The sequence below is a fragment of the Chelonia mydas genome, chromosome 16 (genome assembly GCF_015237465.2).
Source record: "Chelonia mydas isolate rCheMyd1 chromosome 16, rCheMyd1.pri.v2, whole genome shotgun sequence".
Classification (NCBI taxonomy): Eukaryota; Metazoa; Chordata; order Testudines; family Cheloniidae; genus Chelonia; species Chelonia mydas.
The window spans coordinates 12,209,916-12,234,604 of NC_057857.1; the positions used below are offsets into that span (position 1 = coordinate 12,209,916).

A 24,689-nucleotide genomic window follows, 5' to 3' on the forward strand; every position below is an offset into this window, starting at 1 on the left:
ACCAGGGGAGGACCAAAAAGAACCGGGTTCTGCCCGCGGGCATGAGAGGCTGTTCTAACCAGGCTAATGGAGATTTCCAAAAGGTGGCTCCTGGGCACTCTATTTATTGATAGCATCTCTCCTGGCTTGTTTCCTGCCTTTTATCTTGGAGCAAAGGGACCAAAGCCTCTGGCACAGAACGGGGATGGGGCCAGGAGGGTGGGGAGGGCATGTCATCAGTTTGCTCAGCAGCCAGACAAATGCAGCCTCTTCCCCTGCAGCTGTCAGTGTTTTGCTGAGGCTGGAAGTGAGAGCAGGGCTGCCAGGTGCCCTGTTCACATTCCTGTGGCTGGTTGGGAATTTCTTTCATTTCACTGATGGAGAAAGGGAGGCACAAGGCGATGACATGATTAGCCCAAGGCCACTCAGCAAAGAAGTGGCAGGCTCAGAAACTGAGCTGAGTTCTCCTGAGCCCCAGCCCAGCAACCTAGCCATTAGGCCATGCTACCTCACTGACACCCCAAGTTGCAGGCCAGAGGGGTGTCAGGCTGGCTGGGTCTGACTCTTCTCTCTCAGGGTGCAACTCCATTGAGCTACACCCACATCAGAGGGCACAAACCCACTGCAGAGACTGCCGTCATCACCATCTCAGCCCCCTACCAAGAGCCGGCCCAGACCCTGCCACCCGCCTCCTCCCCAGGAGTAACCCCAGCTCACGTTTCCTTTTCTTTTCCAGAGTTCTTTAAGTTCAAAGGCTTCGGGAGCCTGAGCAACATCCCTCGAGCCTTCACCCTCCGGCGAGTGTCCGCCTCCTCCAGCCCCACAGAGAGCCTGCGGGCGGGGACCCTGCATGCCAACAGCTTGCTGGAGGACACCCTGGAAAGCACTCAGGATGACTTGAACACCATGCCCAAGAGCCCATCCCCCTACGCCAGGTCCTGCGACATGTACAGCCACATGGGGACGATGCCCAGGACCACCCCCAGAGGGGCGGGGAAACAGACCAAGAGCTCCCAAAGCTCCCATGACAGAGGGACCACAGGTGGCAGAGCCCCTGGCACGTCCCCACCAGCCATCCCAGAGTCAGTGGCTCCCGCTGACCCTGCCCCAGCAGCAGATGCTTCCTCGGGGACTTTGCCATCGACTAACAGCCCCAGCCTGGATGAGTCAATCACAACAGAGCCCAGGGTGGGATCTGATGCCTCAGGGAACAACCCTCCGCCTGGGCAGGCACCTGGGGGCGTGGGAGAGAGACACACTGCCAGCCCACCCCAGGAGCCTTTCCAAGCTCCTAGCGCTGGTTGTACCAAAGCAGAGCGGTCGCAAGAGCCTGTCCCGTGGGAAGGACAAGAAGCAGCAAAGGAGGAGCGGCCACCTGCCTCCTGGGAGAGCCAGCAAGGGAGGTAAGCCACAGCGTGAGTGTGCTCAGCTACTCCAGTGCCCCCTTGTTCTGTTCTGAAGGAAGGCTCAAGCCTGCAGGGTGCGGACGACTCTGGCCCCAACCCAGCAAAGCATTTAAGCACCTGAATGGTCCTGGACTAAGCACATGATCAAAATTGAGTGCATGGTGAAGTGCTCAGCTGGATCAGGGCCAGAGTGCTCAGCACCTTGCAGGATCGAGCCCCTCCAAGGCATCCCCTCGGGTCAACTCCCTTTGTATTTAGTGATGGATTTTCTCCAGAGGTAATAATGATGCTGTATTCTGCCCACCCCAGCACCTGTCAGCTGGGGCATGCTATTTCCCAACCTCCACTTTTCACACATCCCTGAGGGCAGGGGGGTATTATCTTCATTTTACCAACAAGGGAAACTGAGCCACAAAGAGGCAAAGTGACTTGCCCCAGGTCACGAAGCTAGCCAGAACCCAGGAGGCTGGTCTCCCGGTGCTGGGTACTAGCCTCTAGGCAACAATCCCTTACACAAACACCAGGGAAAGTGTGGCTGCTTATTACAACCTTTCGCATCTGCAGCCTGGGGTTGGCGGCTTCATGAGAACAAGCTTCCCGTGGGATTTCTGGTCTTTCCCGCTTCCGGTCGGGACGGAAACGGTTCAGGCAGCCTGGTTTAGTCCGGCCTTCGCATTGCCTTGTTCTCAGTTTAGTTTCAAGTCGTGGCTTTCATCCACTAGAGAAATACACCAGGAGTGGGGGGCGCTGTGTGTGGGAGCAGAGCGGGATTTGGAGAACTTCATTCCTGATCTCTTTCCTTATCCTTCCTTTCTCTCTCCCCCTCCCTCTCCTCCTGGGAGGGAAGTGTCACCAGTTGGGGGGGGACATGAACGTGCAGCCGCTGAGGGGTTTCTCAGACTCCAGCTGCCTGTGACTCCCAGAGGACAGTGCTGCCCCTGGGCCTCACCCCAGTGCCTCTCGGCTCCACCGCTGACTCGGAGCCCATGTGGAATCTGTAAAGGAGGGCTCTGCTTGGGAACAGGCTGGGAATGCGGGGAGGGGATGAGTGGGGCCGGGTGGGCGGCTGCTGGGAGTTACAGCTGGCACTGGCTGGCCCCCGCCATGCTTGTGTGAGGACTGCAGGATCTTGTCAGCCTGGGCCCCAAGGGACAGCAACCCCCTGCCCTCCCCGATTTCAGCCCCTGCCTGGGAAGCCTCCCGCACCTTTAACTCAGCCAAAGGAGGTGACCTCATGGGCGCTCCCTATGCCTTGTCTTCTCCACTTCGAGGGCTGGCTGCACTGAGGCTAGCTGACCCCACTACACATGTCCGTGAACACGCATGCACACACACACACGCTCGTGAACACACACACGCGCACGCCCGTGAACACATATGCATGCACCACAGCCTACGTGTGTGAGCCAGAACCCCTTCTCCCTGGGAACTGGGCTCTCTTGCCTTGCTGGGCTCTGGCTGCTCCCCCGTCCCCCAACTCCCTGCAGCCCAGGCAGGGCACAGCGTGCGGGGGAGAACACCACCCGGCCCAGCGCTGCGCAGGATCCATCGCCTTAGCCAATGCCACCCTCTCAGTGCCGCCGCTCAGCGTTGCCGTGTCTACGGCAGAGCAAGAGGCCACCGGATTCGGGTGCGAGGGAGGCCTGGGTGGGCGTCACACGAGGGGCACTGCCCTTGGTTTAGGGGATTCAGCCCCATTGCTTGTATCTACCTCGGACGCCCTCTCCCTGGCACTGGGTTTGCTTGTTCAGAGGGGTCTGAGCTCCCAAGCTGAGGGGTTTGTACTGCCGCCCGCCTGCCCCTGCAGTATCTGGAGGCTCCCTGGTGTCAAGTCAGTGGAGAGGCACGAGTTTACACCAGCTCCTTCTCCAGCCCATTGCTTGAGCCAGGCCTGATTCTGTTGTCCCGGTTTTACACCAGCGTGGCACCAGCGGAGTCACTCCTGATTCCCAGGGAGCTTAGCCCAGGCCCCTGCCTGCCCCCCACCGCCGGGGCCGGCCGGTTCCCAGGGCTCTGGGGTTTGTTTGCTCAGGCGGTTTGCGGTAGGGAAGGGGCTGCTGTGCCTGCCAGGAGCCTGGGAACGGAGAGGAATTTCTCCCAGCTGTGGGAGCCGGGCCCCGGCGAGGGGAGGGAGGCAGGGCCAGAGGCAGCTGGGCGGAGGGGCGGGCCTGGCCGGGCTCAGCCCTCCCCAAGTTCAGCGCTCGCAGGGGGCAGCGCTCAAACTTGCTCTCCGGCTGGCCGGGTGCGTGCGGGGGGCTCGGAGCGCAGGCAGCCGGCACCGATGACCGAGGTGGGCAGGAGGCCCCACGGGCTGGGCCACGGCAGGTGAGCGTGTCCCGTGGGCAGGGGCGGCGGAGGGGGCTGCAAACCACAGCGCAAAGCTCCCCCGCCGGGGGGATCCGTCCTGAGGGGGGCCCCGGTCTGCTGCGGGGGCTCTGCCTGTCCCCACCCCACGGGGCAGGAGGGTCGCTCGTGGGAAGCGCAGACACGTCGGGGGACAAAGCGCAGGCTGGAGGGCAGCCCCTGGGGGGCCGGGCTGGGGTGAGGTCACCCTGGCACCAACCCCTGCCCGGCTCTCTGCGCCCGGCCCTGGGCTTGGGCGCTTGGCAAAGCCCCCTGTGGATCTGAGTGGGGTGGGGGTTGCCCTGCAGAACCCCCCCCCACCCACACACTTCCTTGGCGGCCAGCCAGAAAGGGGAACTTGAGACCTTTCCGGCTGCAGCCCCCTCCCTTCGCCTGCTGGGGTTTGCTGCGGCCCTGGCCCAGCCCAGCCAAGGAGGCAGGGCAGGGGCTGCACAGCTGGGAGTGGAGCAGGGAAGGGGGCTACTAGCCTGCTGGTTTGGGCTAGGAATGGATTAGAGCGGGCGGAAGGGAAAGTTCCCCACCACTAGTCCCTGACATGGCCAGCCAGGGGCCCAGTCGGTTCCCTTTGACATTAAAGGCAAAATTCTCTTTAACTTAAACAGGAGCAGGATCAAGCCACGAGCCCCCATTGCCAGGGCGGGAGGGGGTGAGCCAGTGTGACAGGCGGAAGGCGCTGGGCTCCCTGGGTTGCTGTCAGTGTGAGGAATACGGGAGAGCAGGATGATGGGCAGGCGGGAGCGTCTTGCTCTCTCCGGAGCTGGGCATGTGCAGGGCTGGTCAGTACCAGTCATGGAAACACCGGACTCGTCCGTGCCTCCCATGAGCGCACAAAGCCCGGTGCTATCCCCAAGGCCACCGGCGCCGCGCTGGAGCTGGGCCCGGGCGGAGGAGGGAGAGGAAGATGTTCCATAGACAACTGCAGCCGGAGCTCTCTCCCCATCCTCATAGACCAGCCTGTCGTTCTGGAATGTCTCACTTCCCCATTGAAGGGGAGAGGAGGCCAGGGATACGCGGCTGTGACTGGCTGTCCCTGTCCTGGGCAACTTTCCCCTGCACTGCCTGATGCTAACTAGGAGTTCAGCTGTAAGGTGAACTGTCCAGCTGTAACTCACCCCGTGGTGCCTGAGTATTGCACCATGTAGTCCATGATTTAATGCACTGATCTGAGCTCACTGCAGCATCTAAGCTCCAGGATATGAGCAACGGTGGACAGCGCAGGAAGGGACGTACCTGCTACCTACCCACAGCGCTGCCACTAGAGCTTAAAACTGCCCCATCCCTGGTTCATGAAGGTGCAATCACACCGAGCTTTAGCACTGGACCCTAATCTTGACCTACGGCACCTCCTGCTGTTCCACTCTGGGGCCATGCACTGCTCTGCCAGTGCACTGCCATTCTGCCCTGCAGCAGCCCCTGCTGTTCCGATCCTGGTCCCCTCATGAGTGGTGTCAACCTGTGACATAGTTCTGTGATGTGGACAAATGTTCACCAAGCATTAGGCTGCGACCATCATTCTTGTGTAACCAGTGATCAGATCAGAGGAGAAAGATTGGTGCTTTCAGCAGGTGTGCCAAGTGGAATGAAGTTTCCAGACAGGTCCTCCTGTAGTTCCATAGCTAGGAATAGTGATGCTCTCCTCTAAGCCCCTATGTCCAAAGGTCCTGCTTCCCGAGTGTCACCACGAAGCACCCACGTGACATGGGGCAGCTCCCTATTTTGGATCCATCTCTGCTCCCAATACACTGATTTATGCTGGGTTCCGGAGCTCACCTTGAAGCATTCCCACCGGAGGGAAGCCCAGGAAGGCTGCTGATCAGGAAAATCCTCCATCCTACATAGATCATCTTCACTCTTGCACCAGGGCAAGACGCCATCTGGGGAATAATCCACCTAAAGAAATACAGACCAGCGCTCGCTCGCGCACATACACCCCCCCCACACACACTCTCTCTCTTCCCAGGGACAATCCTCAGGCGCATGTCCTGTAACAGTAGCCACCAGCATCAGTGGATCCTGTCATGGGCTTTTAATCTTTGGAACTCTGACCATTGTCGGGTGAGTGGGGCCAGAAAAGTTCAGCCTCTCCCCAGCATGCTTGTGGGCCCTGCTTAAGTACGCTGTGGGAAGCTGAAGCATGCACAATAATGGAGCAAATGCAGCAGCTTCCTGAACTGGGGGAGTGAGTCCACCTTTTTCTTGGAGCAAGTGGTGCTGAAAGAGGAATCAGAGGGTGAAATCCTCCGGGCTGCTACCTGTGGCATTGGAGAGCCACAATCCATTCCTCTGGGAGCACGAAGGGGACTGCAAACTGCTCGGCAAAGCCTTTCAGAAATTTCCAGAAGACTGATCCAGGCATGAATGTGACTGGGGGGAGCATGTTTTCTTTACAAGAAACCAGCTGCCAGGCGAGACCATTGACTGGTGTGTTACAGACACACGTAACACCACCCTGAATGTGAACTGTGACCAGATGAATGAATCCGAGACCGAATTATTCATGGTGTAATTGACAAGCAGCAAAAAAGGAGGTCCCTGGAAGAAATGGACTTGACTGTTCTGAGAACAATGGAAATGCACAGGGCTAGTGAAAACTGCTCCCCAGAGGAAAGCGATAGCACACAGTTAGCTAGTCTCCTGCAGAAGCTGTACTGCAATGCAAAATCCCTGGTACAAATACATGGCACTTTTCATCAATGGATCTTAAAGTGCTTTATAAAGGAGGCAACGCGCGTTATTCCTATTTTATAGATGGGGAAACTGAGGCACTCAATAGTAAAGTGACTTGGCCAAGGTCGCCCAGCCGGCCAGTAGCAGAGAGTCTCCCATGTTCCAGTCCAGTGCCCTGTCCATTGGAGCATGCCGCAGAGCAGAAGAGGAACACACAACATTAAGAATACTCTTTGGCTTTGAAATGCAGGTGAGGCAAGGAGCGGCTTGGAGCTGGAGCACCTGGACGTGGTGAAAAGCCAGGAGCTGCACCAGGAGCCGTTGGAAGTAAATATGAATCAATTTCAAAACCAACGGCGACATGCTGAGGGGCTGAACCCAACGTGCCCCAGCCTTCCACTGGCTGGCATCCCTGCCAGCATTGGGGCAGTGCCACTGAGCCTGCCCCTCCCCCCGCGAGGCATCTCAGGCCAGTCGGAAGGGGCTCCCGGGCAGCAGGGACTCATTCCAAAGGGAGCGCTGGAATTTCTCCCAGGCGCTGTGACGGGCTTCAAGAATGTTTGAGTCTCATTCCAGAATCCTCCGGCCATTCAGTCGCACAGCTCCCTGCATATTGCGGCCGCTAGCGTCCCTCTGCCTCTCCCAGGGCCAAGGCGCAGGCTCTGCATCTGCTTACAGTTAGGAGAAGGGGTTATTTATAGCCGTTTCGTTCTTCCCCAGCGCCGAGTGGAAGTTGGGGCTCTCTGGCACTGGATGCTGGGATGTGAGTGTTGCAGTTCGTTAGCCACAGACCCTGATGGCTTTGCAGAGCGCTGGGGGAGCTTGCAAGACCCTCCTAAATTCCACTTCCCAGCTGCTCTCATGCTCCCAATTTCCTGCCCGGAGTCTCCCTTCCCCCACCCTTTGTTTTTTCTCACAGATTCCCAAACCCCAGCCGGTCTCTCTCTGACCCGGTGCCTCTGGAGGCCAGCTCGCAGCTGGTGTAGGGAGGGGGCAGATTTTTAGGAACCCCACCAGCCCAGGCCCATCTTTGCCCTGACATCCTGTAATCACCTGGAAAATAATCTGGCAGCAAGACGGGAAACATCCTCTCCTGCTTGCAGCTGTCTCTTCTTCCAGGAGCGTTATCCATGGCTTGCTCCTGCTCCAGCTTCTGAGAGAAACCAGCCGGTGGACTGAGGCTTGCTCTAGTTCACTGTGGCAAGCTGGGTGGATGGCGCTAAACCCCCACAACCTGCTAGGGTGCTGCTACGGGATCAGTAGGGAAACCCTCGCTCGGTCACGGGCATGGGCTTTGGAACAGGCCTGTCAGGGAGATCCTGTGTCCCAGGGCTCGGTGCAGTATGGGATCCTACTGAGCACCAACTCGTGCTTTGTACAGTCTAGCTTTGTTCCAAGCACCAGGGCCTCCTTCACACCCCCTGGGAGATGGATCCCCAGTCCAGTAGATCTCCCTGTCAGGAAGGTTTGTTGCTGATATTCAGCCTAATGTTTAACATGAATGAAATTCAGTCTTTGTGGTCATCTAGAGCCAGGAGATAAACATATGGATGAGGTGTAATTAGATTCCATGCCAGGCCCCTTGCAATGGTCCCTGGTGCATAAAATAGATGCCATGCCTGGCTCTCACAGGCTGCAGAGATTCCTGGCAGAACATCCATTGTCCCCTAACAGCTGCTGTACAGAATAGCAGGTACCTGGCAGTAAGTATATGCCACAACTGCTGCAAAGCAGCGTGGTCTAGTGGAATGAGCACAGGACAGGGAGCCAGGAACTCCAGCAGGCTAATACAGGCTCTGCCCCAGACTCTCTGTGGCTTTGGGCAAGTCATTTCACTTCTAAGACTCTTTTCCCCCATCTATAAAAGAGGGTAATAATCCTCATCTACCTCCCATTGGGGTCAGGGGCTCTGATTAGCTTATTAATTAGAGGTAGTAGTGTTGGGGTTGCACATAGGAGACTGGATATTATGTTTCCCACATACAAAGAACAAACCTTTGCTTTTAGCCTGAAGGGATTAGGGAAAATAATACAGGAAAAAACACAAAACTAAAGTTAAAGTCTCCCTGAGAGAGTGCAACATGCGGGTCTTGTCTCTAACAGTCTGCGTCATCTCTGCCTCACAAAATAGCCACTGCAGAGAGAGACTCCCTGCAAAATGAAAGGTGCAGCATAGACAACAAAGTCCCAGCAATTCCCTGCTGTCACTCCACACGCCACAAATGCTCCTACGGCATGTGGAAAATGGAACACCCAAGCATTTACACCATTAAAAGTTTATAAAGCAATGTAACATATGGGGCCTGACTCCCCACCCCTCCGCCATGTGACTCCATTGATTTTAAGGGTTCCCCCTTGGTACGGGTGTGTGTGTGAGAGCTGAATAGCAAACGAATAGCAAAAATCCTGCTCGTTCTCCTCCCACTCTCAGCTCCAGGAGATGGGCAGTTTGTCTGCTATGCCTGTGAGGATACCGTTTGCCACTGGCCTGTGAGGATACCGCTCCGGTGACTGGAAAGTGCTTAGGGCTTGCTTGAATTTAAGTTTGTGACTGATTTCACTGGGGTTACTCACATGCTTAAAGTTAAGCACATGCTTTGCTGGATCAGGATGGCCCCACTACACATGCGGTTTGTAGTGGTGTAAGGGGAGGAAGCATTTCTCAGCCTGTGGAAAAACAGCCCGGGGGGAGGTGGGGGTGGGGGAAGATAGCTTTAAGCGCCCTCTAGATCAGTGATGGGCAAACTACAGCCCAGGGGCCACAACTGGCCCTCCAGACTGGAAGTGAGGTCTGGGGCTTGCCCTGCTCTGGCACTCCAGCCGGGGAGTGGAGTCAAGTTCTTGCCCCACTCCGCCCGGTTCCTGTAAGCAGGGGCATGTCCCCCCTTCCGGCTCCTACACAGAGGGGCAGCCAGGGGGCTCTGCATGCTGCCCCTGCCCCAAGTGCTGCCCCCGCAGCTCCCATTGCCCAGGAATCACAGCCAGTGGGAGCTGCAGGGGCAGCACCTGCGGACAGGGCAGTGCACAAAGCTGCCTGGCTGCACCTCCTCATAGGAGTCGGAGGGGGGACATGCTGCCGTTTCTGGGAGCTGCTTGAGGTAAGCGTGGCCAGAGCCTGCCCCCCTGAACCTCTCTTCGTGCCCCAGCCATGATCCCCCTCCCACCCTCTGAACCCTTCAGTCCCAGCCCGGCGCACCCTCCTGCACCCCCAACCCCTCATCCCCAGCCCCACCCTAGAGCCCACACCCCCAGTTGAAGCCCTCCTGCCCTCCAACCCCCAATTTTGTGAGCAGTCGTGGCCCGCCATACAATTCCCATACCCAGATGCGGCCCTCGGGCCAAAAACTTTGCCCGCCCCTGCTCTAGATTCTAGGCTGTTGCAGGAGCTAAAATGCCAGGCTCTGGGGCTGCTCTAACTTACGGCAGGCTCCTGCGGGCAGCATCGCAGCCCGGAACCCGGGTACGTTTCATGCCAGGTGCACCCATCTGCTCTGCTGGGCCCTGTGCGGGGAGGCCATGTAGGGCCCTGGGCTGCTCTTTCACCCATAGAATTCTTCCCAGGCCTTGCAGCTCCTATACAACCCCTTGTACGCCTTCCAAGCAGCACAGAGGGGCAGGGGCTAGAACTGGCCCCTTGCTCTCTGCTTGGAAAGCCAGCTTCTCAATGGGCACTTCCCAGCCGATTGCAGGGGTGGGTCTCTATGGCACGCATGTCTGGGTTTGCTTTCTGTCCGCACATACATTTAAGGAGCCCGGTGTCCCAGAGGGAGGCTCTGGCACTGTGGATGCCGAATGCAGGACGTCACCCATGATTTTTCCAGGTCGAGTTATTGTTCTGACACTCAGAAGATGCTACTCTTTATAAATTAAACCGCGAGGTTTCAATATGGAATGCCCCGGTGCTTCTCCTGGTTACTGGTCCCGACTCCAGGAAGAGGGGGAGCTGACTTCTCCTGCAGCCGTGGTGCAAAGAGCGTCACCATTTCTTTTTTAAAGATTAAAATGCCTGCCCACCCCCTCCCCGTGCCCGGCTCAGTGAGTCTGATTGGGATTAAACGCTCTGGCCTTTCAGATCACTCCTTAGTTTGCTGGAGGTGGGAGGGGATCTGGAGCTACAGTTTACAGACTAACAGCAGTATGGCCCCATGCGTGGTCTTTGCCTGTACGAATCATGTCAAGATGCAAGGGTCATGCATGGACTGTGCCCTTAACTAGTTGTTCTCCTCCCTTAAACTTCCGATAACTGATCCTGCCGTGCCTTGCACCTGCCACTTGGGCAGCTAAAACCAAGTCTGTCTGTTTCCAGAACTTCTAAGCAACAAGGATCATACTCAGAACCACTGACAGTGGTAGAGCAGCAGATCAGTATGCCCTGGGGGCCACATAGCCACCTTCCAAGGTAACTCCCAGCCGCACACTTCAGATCCGTCAGGCTGCTGCCCTTGACCAGCTGGGATTCTTAATAAACGGCTGTTTCCCAATTGATCACTAGTTGGCGCCTGACAGTGATTTGCAGAGGAGAATTAAACTGGAAGCAGCAGGGAGTCCCAGGCTATGGCTGCGCTCCTAGAGATGCAGGAGGAGTTTTTCTGCGGGTATAGGACCACCACCTCCGCAAACACCGTTAGCTACATCCACAGAAGCACGTGTCTGTCAGCATAGCTACATTGGTCAGGAGGGTGCGTTTTCATGCCCCAACCACCATAGCTACACTGATAAGTTTTCAGCGTAGGCCAAGCCAGAGAGTTTATGTGGCATGTCCCACGCCTTGCAGCTGTATTACCTTGTGCCGTGACCCTGTCAGTTCTGGCATGCTAAGGCCAGTTGCAATAACTCAGGACTTGGATGGGAGACCTCTAAAGAGACCCCCAGAAGAGTGGGGTTGGGGGTGTTCTTTGTTACCTACCCAGTGCTCCAGCATGATGTTAGGGGTTGCTGGAGGTGCCATCTTTTGGGTAAGAAACTAAACTGAAGTTCTGATTTGATTTTATTTTTTTACGGTGATAAGCCCCTGCTGCTGCTGGTAAGAATTGGGGTGCTAACTCCAATGTCCTGGCCAAATTCCCGCTCAGGTCGGCGTATTCCATGCCCCTAAGCTACCCCTGCAGTTTCATTTGGACACAGCGTTCTGCTCCACTTAGCCTCAGCTTGTAGGCTGTTGCCAGGAGCTGTTAAACAGCAGCAATGGTCCACTCCAACGAGGGAAGCACGTTAGTAGGGGGTGATGTAAACATCCGTTACACAAGAATGACGGATTCCCAGATGCTGTAGTTAAATTGTTACCAATGTGGAGGTTTTGGGTGTAGAGGTTTAAGATTCAATGGGGTAGCTTCCTCCTGTGTTGGAGGGGCTGGTGCTTTTCTCTGATTGCAACCTCGCCCAGACAGAAGGGCACTGAGTCACAGCCAGAATGGTTTCTTTTTGCAGCCATAAGGGCAAGGAACTTCAGTGAATGTTTAAGTTCCGCAGGATGACATGGGGGCAAGTAAAGAAGTGTTAATTATGGGGTGTTAGCCAGCAGGGCTCAGTCCCCATCCTGCTCACTGATTAACACTCCCTCCCAGGGTGACTCTTTGGTCAAGGGTCCGGTTACAGATAGGATACTCCTTCCCTCCCATCTCTCTAGCCAGCACAGAGCCTGATCCTGTACCACTGACGTCAAGGGGAGCAGGATCTAGGCCTTGCTGTATGCTCATCACAGAGCCCATGAATACCCATCTCTGCGCCCCTCTCCTGTCAGCAGTCCCGTCAGGCCAAACAGAAACAGGAGGCTGTAGCCGAGAAAGCAAATTGGCTTGTGGGGCTGAATCCTTGCAGGGCACGGTGAAGAAAGAGGGAGGGGCGCCGTTTCCTGACCAACCTTCCCAGGGTGGGTGGAGGTACCACTGTCTGTCTGGCTCCTGACCCCTGATCCTGCAAGTTATTCTGGGCCTGCCATCCCACCCCTTTCCGCCCTTCAGAGCTCCCCTGTGCTCCGGCTGGAAGCAGCTGGGGCCCAAGCAGGGCAGGAAGGTGCACAGGAAACACTGGTGTGAGTCTATGTGTCCCAGTGACTGCCTGTTCCCAGAACAGGATGGAAATCCAGGCCTGAATAACGGGAAAATCAGCAATGAGCATCCCCCTCCTGCTAAGGAGGGGGCATCAGTGATTACAAGAACATCCCCCCCCCCCAGGAAACACAGAGAGCCCCCACACCTGGTCTGCCTGCTCCTCTCCCCCTCAGTCCCAGCCCTTATGGGTCTGGAAGGATTCCACCCAATAGCATCACCTCCCCAAGGTTCTGGCTCAGCTGCCATGAACTCCAGAGACCCCACTGAGCCCAGACAACGTATGAAGCCTGGCCCGGCTCACGCTGCCCAAGCCGATTTGAGGAGAGATCCTGCAAGAAAGACCTCATTCTTCTCCAGTTGCATTAGGGATGCTAAGCCCCACGCCAGGAGCTCAGGGATGGGGCAGGGGGGAGGGGATGCCAGGGCTCTAGGAACTTCACATGAAAAAACACATTGGTTCTCTTAGCTGTTTAACAAGGACTTCTGGTGCCTGCCCACATCAGGTCATTCCCCCAACTGGGAAAAGCCCTGTAGCCTTGAGTGACCCAGGGCTTCCCCCTCCTCCTTCAGGCAGTACATGGCCTCTGGCAGGAACAGCTCTGTTGGTCTTCAGTGTTACAGGAAACAGAGGGAATACACATGCGTGCAGCCCCTATAGTGCAACCGTTAGGACTTTCTGTTGTCCTTACGGCCCCACCAGTCTATAGCATGTACCATATAATGAACCCTCCCTCTGTTCGCCTTCTATAAGTAGCCATCCTTGAGGGAAGTCCCAGCTGGGATTACCCTGTAACCATGCTTTAGGCTGCTCAGGCAGATAGCTGCTGCTGGAGCATTGCCAAGGAAGTGGCCTGACTGGGGATGAGTCAGGAAGAATGTCCTGGGCTCACCCTAAGCCCTGAGGCCAGCCCCAGGATGGTCTGTCACTGGGTGACCAAAGGACTTGCCTGGGGGCATACTGACCATGTTTGACTGCTGTCACTCTCTGATAGTCATTAACTCCTTTTGGTTTCTTCTAGTCCCGCCGATGGCCCGGAATCCTGCAGTGAATATGTTAAGGTAAGAAACCCTCCCCTTTCTACTGGCTGTCTTTTCATGGCTGTCCTGACCGTGCGAGTGTGGATGCTTATAAGCCCTGCTTCTCCTTTAAAGATCAGCTGCATCCGCATTTCAGATCCAGCAGCAGGGCGGAGCGCACAGCCTGCTCTCAAGAGCCCCTAGAGTGGAGCATCTTTACGTTCTGTCGAAATCCATCAGAGCTGCAGGAAGTTGGTTGTTTCTCCTGTTCCATTTGCTCCAGTAGGTGCATTAATATCCGAGAGCGAGAGAGGCTGAGGTACCAGCCTGTGGATGCTGTCTCATTGCATGCAGGGCTTGGGAACCTCATTTGCTATTTATGCTCCTCCAGCCTCCTCGTCTACGTAGGGCTGAGTTTCCCCAGTGGGAGCTTCCTGCTGCTCCCTTTTGGAGCCTGGTGATAAGCACCCTGCAGCTGCCAGCAGGCCTTTTCATGGGTAGAGATGAACCTGAGCCATTGCACGTGACTCCAGAGCTGCAGGTCACCCCTGTTCCCAACCCATGTTCAGCCCGTTCAGAGAGGGAGTAGGGCTGGGGAGCACGATTGCAGCGTGTGTAGACGTACCCAGGCTCGCTCAGGTACCAGCAGCAGTGAAGCCGCAGCAGCATTTAGCGTGGACTAGCTGCCCGAGTAAGTATCTAGGGGCCCGGGCTGGCTTGTACAGGCCATGCTGAAGCCCATACTGCTCCAGCTTCACTGTGGTGGGTACCCACCCTAGCTAGATTAAAGCTAGCTCAGGTAGGTCTGCAATCACGCCTCTGGTTACAGTGTAAACATACCCTCAAATGCACCCCAGGCCTGGATCCAATGCTTTGGTTCAGACCAATCTCTGATGTGAGAATTAACCTTGCTGCCACACGAGGCCTTTGAGGTTGGTAGGTGGGCGCACCAAAGGGAGACAGTGGAGGGCATCCCCTCCCTGCTCACAAGCAGCCCTCAGAGTGGAAGCTGCCTTCGTTTCATGCTCTGGGCAATGGGAGGGGTGTCCGCTCTCTCGGGGACACAGCCAGTGTGGGCCGTGGCAGGTGCCATCTCCTCACTCAGCCTTAATAGGGGAAAAGCAGCATTTAGCCACTCTGGAGCTGTCACATGAAAGTTGGTGCAAATCTCTCCAAATCCTCTGCAAAGACCCTGCTTATCCTCCAGCAAACTAGTCACATTCCTGAGGGCTCTTTGCGTAGTGCCAGGAATTCACTCGGGAGATGGCTGGTTTTATGGAAGAGCGAGACTCTTTCAGCAGACTTCCTGTGGAGTTATTCAAAGAGGCAGGGGTGGAAATGCCTGGCTCAGGGGATGCAGAGGTTTTCCATGGGACAGAGAGTTTCACCTCTACACCAGCAGTTCAAATCCAACCCAGCTCAGTAGTGAATGAAGTTGCCCCCTGCTGTTTGATGGCCTATGTTATATGAGCTGGTGTCTCAGTCTGGTTCCCAGTGTGTCAGTGTTCCCAGCCACAGGCCCAGAGTTCCAAACCTGCTAGTGATTTTGGGTGCCCAGCTGGAGACACCGTAGTGGAGCTTCTCTGAGAATCAGGCCCCTTGGCACCCAACTGGCCACCCCTCCAAAGTCAGGAGCTGCTTTAGAAAGTCTTGACAGTGGCACGAGGTGGCGAGGCCGAGGTGATGGAGTCTGAGCTACGCGCCTACTCTTAGAGGTGGTCCCCCCCCCCGAGTCAGGCGGAGGCAGTGAGGGGGGACGGTAGCATTGCCATTGTTCATCACGAAGGGGAAGACTCCAGGTCATAGGTTCTGGACTGATGGTCCTTTCACCAGCACTGAACAATTTTTGAAGGCAGTTGTTCTTGTCTTTCTCCATAGTGAGACCCTACTCCCAGCTAGAAATGTGGGAAAGGCAGGGTGGCTGCATGCCATTAGGGCAGTCGAGACCACTAACAGCTCCCAGGTTAGACATCTACACGGCCAGAAGCAGGAAGTCCTTGGCTCTAGAATTGGCTGCTCATGTTAGTGTCCATGTTTGTTCAGCATCAGGGTGAGGCTCCTCTGTTCACACGGGCATTGTCCCGAGTGTGGGGATGATGGAAGGGCAGTGGGGGAGGAGGAAGTGGCAATGAAGGGATTTGCTTTAGCTGACGTTGAATATTGTTGTTCTTGTTCTATTTGTTCGTGCATCCAGAGCCTTGGCAGTGGGAGCATTTTATAAATCATGAACTAACTAAAAGAGAGAGAGAGAGATGGGTATAAGCTATGGAGGGCTTTCAGCTTGGTGAGCCAACAGAACCCCCAGCTGCCAGGGTTCCTGTCCAGATTGAGCTTGTTCACCATTTGGGTCAGTTGTTTTTGGTGTGGCGTTGAATGGGGCTGGTTTGTATTTTGTCTGGCACTGGGCCGACCGCAATTCGCTTTGAATGGTTAGTGTGCGAGGTCACAGAGAGCCAGCGTGGGTATGTCACCCCCAGCTCCATGCATGGACATTTCCTAACAGCTGTGGTGATAGGAACTGGTGGAGTCAGCTACACACAGACAAAGCCTGTGGAGATTTACATGCACAGACTGGTAACTTGCTACTGTGCACCTTACATCCTCACCAGGGTGTGTTCACCCCAGACAGAGGGCCAGGTTGAGGCCTATGCCCCCATTTAAACCCTAGCTTGAGGCCTTAAGTGGGACAAAAGTGATGCAAAGGCTTTGTGCTGGGCCTCACACAGGGGTGACTTTCCCTCACACCCGTCACCTACATGCACTTAACCAAAGAGACCCGTCTGATGTGGTTATTCATACAGTGGCCCAGGTGTATATGGTGCTTTACAGGCAAATAAGACAAGCTCCCTGTGCCCGGAACCTTCTCAGCTAGATGAAAGTCAGTTGCACGCCCAGATTGCCTGATCCTCAGCCAGGCACCCAGCAGCCTTGAGTTCCACAATGGGAATTTCACTGCCCCCAGGTGGGAAGCATTTGCTGCTGCCATTAGTCCTTTCTGCCTGCGATACTCTTCCCCCGCTCCTGGGAGTCAGCGCCCCCTGATGGCAGCGAGTGCTTGGCCCCTTTCAGGAGCTCGTGCTGCCCATATCCAGGTATAATGCGTGCTCCTGGCTGGCGTGTTACCAGCTGGGACAACTGGTGTTCTCTCATTCAAGCGAGAGAGCAGCATCAGTTCCAGGCAGAGGGGGATTCCTTTCTACAGAGGAGATTCCCCTTCCTAGCTGTTAGAGGTTAAAGGCGTTGCCAGTCCAAATGACTGTAATAAACCTAACTGCACAGCCGTGTCTTCTCCACCAGTGAGGGACATTGGTCTGCCTCCAGTGCGGGCTCCACAGAACCCAGACGCGCTGACCACCTTTTGCTTGCTCTCCCGTTTCCCCATCATCACTCCCCCGCCTCCTCTGACCAGGTCAGATCCTTCAGTCCCAGCTTCTCCCTGCAGGTGTCACTGCAAGCAATGGTGCACTAGGACTGCCAGCTAATCTGGGTCCCCAGCAGGAGTCGCTGTAGGGAATGGTGGCACTGCAGTAGTTGTGGGAGAGCTCCCAGTTCCCCCAGCTCCAGCCTCTCTCAGAAAGAAGTATCATTGGGAACAGGGTAGCAGCACTGGCCTGTTGGGAATCTGCATTGGTACAACTCCGATTCTCAGCCATTGACTCATTTCTGTATGTGGTGCAAGTAAAGTGATAAGCAAATAGAATTAACCAGCCCAGCTGTTCTGCAGCAACCAAGTGAAGAAAGATAGAGAGAAAGAGGCAGAGAAGAGAGCATGCACACCTCCCTGCTCACACACAGTTCAGTGCTAGCAAGGCCTAGAGTTCCTAAGAGAATCGGCCAAGCTTGGCACTCATGGACTACAAGACCTGGCTAGGGAGGACTTTTCGTCAGCTCTTAACCCCCGGTGGGTTTGCTCCTGCTACCACCAGAGCTGTTCTCACAGCCATTCACCAGCACCATGAAGAGCATCTGGACTGGGAAATGAAGCCCCAACAGGTCCCCCCTGCAGCCAAGCAGAGCAAGGATGGAGCACGTAGACTGCAGCCCAGAACCCAGGTCTGCTTAGTGAATCTATTTAGAGCCCAGGTTGCTGAAGTGAAAGAGAAGGCAGGCTGGGCAGTGTCCCTTGAGGAGCCGTGGGCAAACAAAAGTGAGTGTGCCAGCATCCCCGAGGGAGCTGAGTGCTATTTGCTGGCCCTGTTTGCTCTCATTCACAGTTTCATTCTGATGTGGGAGCAGCTGCTGCCACTGGCTGATGCGCTCCTGTGTGCGGCAGCGCAGAGATGACAGTCAAGTAGAAAACCACACACCACCTGAGCTACTGTAAATGTCGGACAGCAGGGGACCAGTGGAACACGGGGTGGCTGGCATCTCATTGGACAGGCTGGGCCCAAATCTCCATTGCTTACACCCTGTGTAGTCATTAACACATGTGCAAAGTGCTACCATCCTGATCTGGCCCAGTTTGAGCCCTGACTACTCCCCTTCCCATCCTGGGGAAGAGACAGGCCCCCCAAGGCCCTGGGGAATGGCTGCTATTGTGAAAAGAGTGAGTGATAAAGGCCAGAATTGCAGGACACAATCCAAATTTCACTCTGTATGCAATCCCAGGCTCTTCAGAGAGCTGCATTGTGGCACAGATCAGGTCTGGCCCTAGAAAGGCAGGCAGATAAGAGATGGGCGATTGGGTATATAGCCTATGTACCCATCAGCGTAGGAGCTCAGTGCTGTATCAACCAGCGCTGCTTCCCCAGAGAGGAGCTGAGTCCTGCCAAAGCTCCAGCTCTGTCTAAGGAAAGCAACAAAATCCTTCAAGAAGGAACAGGCTTTTCAGGAAGACGAATCACAATCAGATTCTTTCAGTTCAGCATCTCCCTGTAAACCACCATCTGTTCTGTCCCTCGATCTCATTCAGGATGAAAGAGGAGCCTGTGCTCTCCCCTTCCAGCAGCGAAGGGCTGGAGATGCCTATGGGAATGCGTGTGTGTCACTGTCCCCATTATCAAACAAAGGCAAGAAGGGAATTCAATTCCAGGTTCACGTGGCGGATTTCAAACACACACAGCACTCCACCATCAATGGCATTTTCACAAGCACATTGCATTGTGCGCTATACTCCAGTCTGCCGAGACCTGGATCGCCACGGCCAACCATTCACTCATAGCCCCTAGGATTCCAGGACTCTGCCCTGTGCTGCACTTCCTGCCCCAGTTACCTCATACATGAAAGGTGCACAATATGGACATGCCATGTCCCATGCTGGGGAGGAAGGACAGCCTGGTGGGTAGGGCACTGGCCTGGGATGCGGAAGACCCAGATTCAATTCCCTGCTCCACCATGGACTTCCTATCTTACCTCAGGCAAATCACTGAGCCTCTGTGCCTCAGTTTCTCTTCTGAGAAATGGGATGATAAAGCTTCCCTACCTTACAGGAGTCCCAGAGAGGAGGCGGCAGCACTGGGATAAAAGCACTGCCCCTTGAAATGTCACATAACAAAGCCCCTATGACCGAGTCAGCCACAGGTCCCATATTGTATTTGTGTTTCCTTTCTGATCTTCCAATGAATGGTTCTGTGTGGAGCTGCCACTCTGGAGAAGTGTCTCTCTTCAGGAGCATTTGCTTTGTCCTTTCCTCAGGATGTGAGGGACTTGTTTGAATTAATTACATCAGAAAATGTACTGTTCATATGTTAACTGCAGCAGAAATACCTTTGTGTGTTAGCAGTTACCTAGCTCCTTCAAGGCAGCAATTAACACCTACTGTTAAATACCAAGCACTTCTGCACCACGGTTGCCCAGGTGCATATGCTTCCTAGGCCTTTGGGGATGGGGGTATAGTTGGCAATTGCATGGGTGAGTATTACTATATCTCCCTGCAGTATTTGGCGCTTCAGAGGTTTGTAAGTAGCTTGCAGGCTCATCCTTCTCCCCCATCCCCTCCCACACACCTGCCTTGTTTCACCCCCTAAGTTTTGATCAATCTGGGTCTCTAATCCTCCTCTGGTCCATCTAGTCTAATACTGGCAGCGGCCAAAACATAATCACTCAGGAGAAAGTGGAGAACCTCCTAGGATGCCCCACCTGCTGGGTTACAGGATGGGCAGAGAATTCCTCCCATCCCTTGCGAACGGCCTTGCAACCTAAGATTCGATTTCCCTTGGATGATCAAGCAGGCAGGACTCAATACAGGGCAGCTGACACTGATGGCAGCTGTGCAGAGTAGTGGCTTCCTGCTGGCTGGGATGTGCGCCTCTCCCAGGGCCAGGGCCACTTTTCTCCAGACAAAGCTAAGAAACCTCCCAGTAAAGAGTGAAGGGAAAAACAAACAAAGGTCAGCCTAGTTTGGAGAGAACCAAAAGAAAGTGCAGGGCTAGGCCTGGCCTATGGGGCTAGGGGAGAAAAAACAATGGTACCAAATGGACCCTGGAGGCCAAAAGCATTCCTGATGTTACTCCATGGAAGCCACTGGCATGACACCAGGGATGAACTTGGCCCCCAGCACACAGGCCCATTATCACTGTGAGCCCCTGCTGTGGCCAGAGATCGGCTGGTACAGTTTAACTTTGGTCGCAGGCAACTCCCTTGACCCCCCAGTGGAGTTTGTTGAATTGAAGAGGATTGTGCTGGGTGGGGGCAGGGCCTTTGGAATGCAGGGAAGCCTGAATGGGCCTGGGTGCCGGGGTGCTTGGGCTGGGGGGAGTTAAACAAGGCGTGAACCCGAGTCCCCTTCCTTCCCCCTGGGTTTAGTTACTCCTTTGATTAGAGAGTGTAAATGTGAGAAAACAGAGCTGGTGCCAATTAAAGCTGGCTCCCTTCTCCGAGCTTGTCCCCTGTGAACCACCCGCTTCTTGAGGCTTGTTAGCACAGCCAGTGTGGGAGAATATCCTGCATGGGGCAGCTGGGCCTCCTGGCTGTAATAGTGGGGCTGGCAGATCAGGATGAGGTGCCCTGTGGAGAGTCAAAGATGCCCTGCAATGTGTTTGGCTAGGAGATCCGGGTGGGCTAGCCGGGTGGGAAGACGCCTGGAGGCAGGGATAGGCTGGCAGGCTGTCAAAATGGCGGGGGGGGGCTGGCAGGGTCTGGGGGTGGCAGGGCACCCCGCCACCCCTGGAGCCTGCCTGCCCCCCCCCATGGGGAACCCCGCCACCCCTGGAGCCTGCCTGCCCCGCCCCCATGGGGCACCCCGCCACCCCTGTAGTGGGGGGGCTGGCAGGCTCCCGGGGGGCCCAGGCGCCCCGTGGGGCGGGCGGGGATTCCCAGCCGGGGTTAGTAGGGCCGGGGCCCCGCCGTGCCACGCTCCCCGCGGGCTCCGGGCTGGGTGGGGGCGGGGCCGGGGGCGGGGCCTAGCCCGCCCCCAGCCTGACAAGGGATGAGGTAATCCGGGAAGCGGCTGAAATTGAAGCCCGGCCGCGGCGGCGGCGGCAGGAGGGAGCCGGGAGCGGCAGGTGCAGCGAGGGGCAGGTCCTGGCTGCAGCGCCGGGCCCCGGGGAGGCGCCATGACCGAGCGGTGCAGCCTCTGGAGCGCCCTGTCGGCGGCCGCCTGCTGCTTCTACCGGGGATCCTTCATGCAAGTGCAGGTGAGGGGCTGGCTGCTGTGGGGCACGGGGCCGGGCACGGCCGGGGGGGCACCGGCTGGCTGCTGTGGGGCACGGGGCCGGGCACGGCCAGGGGGGGCACCGGCTGGCTGCTGTGGGGCACGGGGCCGGGCACGGCCAGGGGGATGGTGATGGAGACGGGCACCCCCTGGTGCAGACCCCAGCATGCCGGGGGGCAGAGGTCAATTCCACCAGCCACTCCAGACTGGAGACTGCTCCTGGGGAGGGGGGGTCAGGTGCTGAGGTGGGTGAAGGGGGGGTCCCCCTCCCCGGCTCTGACTCATTGAGCAGGAGAGGTAGCACAGGTGTGCAGGGAGCACTTTGACTCAAGGTTTGGGAGGCAAATCACCCCCATGTTTGGCTGGGTCTCTGGGATGCCCTGGGGGGGGTAAAGGTGGCAGGGAGCATCCCATGACTCAGGGCTAGGGGGGCAGAGGCAGCCCCCGGGGCTGGACTTGGCAGCATGGGAAGAAGATGCAGGTGCAAGCAGGGATATGGGGAGGGGGGCACTGAGCTGCTGTCCACTGCAAGGTGAGGGAAAGTGGGTCAGAGTTACCCCCCACTGCCTGGCTGAACCTTGCTAGGCTGCTGCTTTGGGGAACATAGCTCTTGGGGCTTGATGGTCAACTCTGCCCCCTCTAGCCCTGAGCCGTGTGTCAGCAGCAGGGTGCCAGCTAGGTCCGTTCCTCACTGGAGATGCCCCCGGACCCAGATCTGCCCACGGCTTCAGCCCTTGTTGGCCACACTTGGCTCTGGAGAGCAACTGAGTCAGGCTAGTGCTAACCCCGTTGCAGCCACTTGCTCTGCAGAGCCCTGAGGAGCAATCGAGAAGGGCAGAGGGGGCTGCAAAGGCTCACCTGGCACAACAAAGTCAGGCTGGAGACTGGGAGCTAAATCTAGCCCCCTCTCCTGCTGCAGTTGCCGCCTTGTATGTGCTGCCCACACCCCGGCTGGGGGAGTGGTGAGGATTCCCCCTGCTTTCAGACACAGCCAGTCTGCTTTGCAGGCTCAGCAGCAGCTGCCTGCCACAGGGATGCAGCAGGGAAAGTAGCCAGGTCCTAATACATGCGTGTGCCACTTGCTGGGTACCTGCACTGGCAGCGGGGTTGGTGTTGGAGGGCTCCAGAGCCCTGAGAACGCCTGGAGGGAGACTGCCAGGGGGTGGAGGGATGCTCCCTTTTGTCTGACAGGGGCTTTTTAAACACAATTTCATGAAAATTGAATCCGTCTGGTTGGGACTCAGAAACCAAAATCCCTTTGCCAATAGCATGGGTCCAGGTTTTTGGCAGTTTTGCAGTTTTTCATTGTGGGTTGACAACAGCTGTAAGATTGGAATAATCATCCCTCCTTTCTCCCCCCTCCCCTTTGCCTTGTCTAGTTAGACTGGATTATGAACTCTCTGGAGCAGGGGCAGTCTCCCACTAGGTGCATGTACAGCACCTAGCACAAACAGGGCCCTGACCTCAGCTGGACTACAAACACTACTGAGGAATACTCCACACTTGGTCCTGTTTTCAAGCAACCTTTCCCCTCTGCCATCCTCCCCCTTCCCCCCGGGCTTTCACCAAACTGGATTAGTCGAATACAATCTAAACTGAGCACAGAACCCCCAGTTTCTAGGCTTTTGCAGTGAATATTTTTCACGCAGCCCAAAAAAGCAACATGGAGTCTCAGCCTCATAAGAAAAGCCTCTTTGGCCCCTGCCTTTGTCACTTCCTTTCTGAAGGACTTGCTGCCTGACCCAACCAGGACCTTTACACCTGTCTGACCAGGAGACCATGGACAGACAGCGACGTAGGAAGAGCAAAGTTGACCTGTAGTTACAGCAGTGTCGTCAATGTGCTGTGTTGAGGTTGGCAGGTGAGCAGATACAATCCACAACCTAAGACACCCGAATCAGACACAGATGATGCTTCTACCAGTGCTCCACTACCACCACTGGCCCTTGGGGACACCCTCTCCCCTGCAGCTCACTGTGTGCAAGGGTGCATTTAAATCCTTTCTTAAAAAAAAAACAAAACACGCTTCTTCCAGAAAGCCTTCTGGTAAGAACCCACCCAACATCAGCTCGAGACTTACCCCAAAAAACCCTCTGTGGTTTGAAGTTCACCTGCTTGGGCAGTGCTACAGCATTGGCTGGGCCTGACTTCAACTAAAGTACAGTTGGGGTCAAGGAGCAAGGGCCTGGTTCTTGCCACCTTACACCTGGTGTCACCACTTACACTTGTGCAGAGCAGGTGTGAAAGGCTACCTGTACTGGGGCAGTAGCAAGCAATGGAGAAGCAGGTCCCTTCAGTATCTGTTTCCTATCTCACCAAGCGTACAGCAGGTGTCTGGCAAATGACAGGAGTTGAACAGAGCATTGGAAGAGTCCAGCTGCATTTGACTGGAAATTCAGAGGAGAGTAATCTAGTACAGTATGGGTTTAAAAACACCACTTTGTGGAAGGGATGACTTACCACTGGCACGCCCCCTCCTGGCTGGGCACAGTGTAGCAGTATCTTCTGCTGTAGCAGCCCCTGTTAACAGCCAGTCTGGCCCTGTAGTGGTCTACTTCTCAGGATTCAGCCCTCCCGCTGAGTCACCTGTAGTCTCACCCCTTCCAGGGTAATAGCGTAACAAACAAGTGTCCAATCCCTCTGCCTGGTCTGCCACCCTTGAGTCTGAGCCCAGTAGGTTATACATCCCTTTTCTTGGGCTTTGTACCACCTTACCAGGAGCTGGCAGTGAAATGCGGGCCCACTCTCCACACTAGGCTCCAGTCCAGGGCCCTAGGAAGGCAGTGAAGGGTCATTCCAACAGACTCTCTGATACTATCTCCCTGGATGTATTCCTACCAAGCCTTTCTTCTCATCCTCCAGGACCTTTTTCTCATAGGTCTGGTCCCTCCCTACTACCAAAAGAGTAGTTGCAGAGTTCCTCCCTGCACCCCCTCCATTATATGCTACACTTCCTCTCTTTATAGCATCACCTAGTCCCTCCCCAGCTGGGTTTCATCATTCATTAGGCCTGGCCAACCCTCCAGGTGCAACCAGGTGGGTTAATTGTGTGGACTCTCCGGTCCACTTTAGTCCTTTCATCAGCTGTGTGGGGTAGGCACCATATCACAAGTCCACTGCTTATGTCCCAGGTAACTTGGAGCTCCTTAAATCGTGAGGACTCTCCAGAACTGAGAGGTATAGCCCTCTGAGCTTCAGTGATCCTGTCTGGACTGCGTGAGTGTAGGCAGAGACCAGTCTAAATCCCAAAAGCCATGTCACTGCAAGCACTGGCCTCAGCATAAAACCTGGGCAGGATTTTCTGGGGACAGCTTCTCTTCTGATTGTTCCAGATCTTTGCTGAGGAATCTGGAAGGAACATCCACAGGACATACAGCTCTGGCTCATCAGTGCATGGGTTAAAGAAAGGTGCTTTAGCCACTCTGACCCAGCACTGCACGAGTTAAACCAGCTACGTTCTCTCTTGCTGGGACACTGCAGGGAATGTGGTTTTATGTCCCAGCAATGCAGGGTTAAAAGTGAGCCCCAAGCGCTCACCTGGCTCTGCCAGATCTTTAACTCCATCTATCTGTCCAAGCCCACAGAGTGAACATGCACTGAACTCCACATGAATGA

The 24,689-nt window shown here is 55.8% G+C and overlaps 1 protein-coding gene across 3 annotated transcripts in view; it reads left to right on the plus strand.

Annotated features, from left to right (window-relative positions):
- SH2D3C (SH2 domain containing 3C) overlaps positions 1-24,689 on the plus strand; it is a 54,254-nt gene that overhangs the window by 4,298 nt on the left and 25,267 nt on the right. Inside the window, exons 2-3 of one of the 3 annotated variants that reach the window (XM_037879971.2) lie at positions 716-1,382; positions 13,486-13,525. In XM_037879971.2, coding sequence (XP_037735899.1) covers positions 716-1,382; positions 13,486-13,525 — 707 coding nt within the window. Of the gene's footprint in view, positions 1-715; positions 1,383-3,550; positions 3,711-13,485; positions 13,526-20,881; positions 21,058-24,689 lie in introns of those variants that run through there. The other 2 variants (XM_027819750.3, XM_037879972.2) reach the window with 2 other exon arrangements.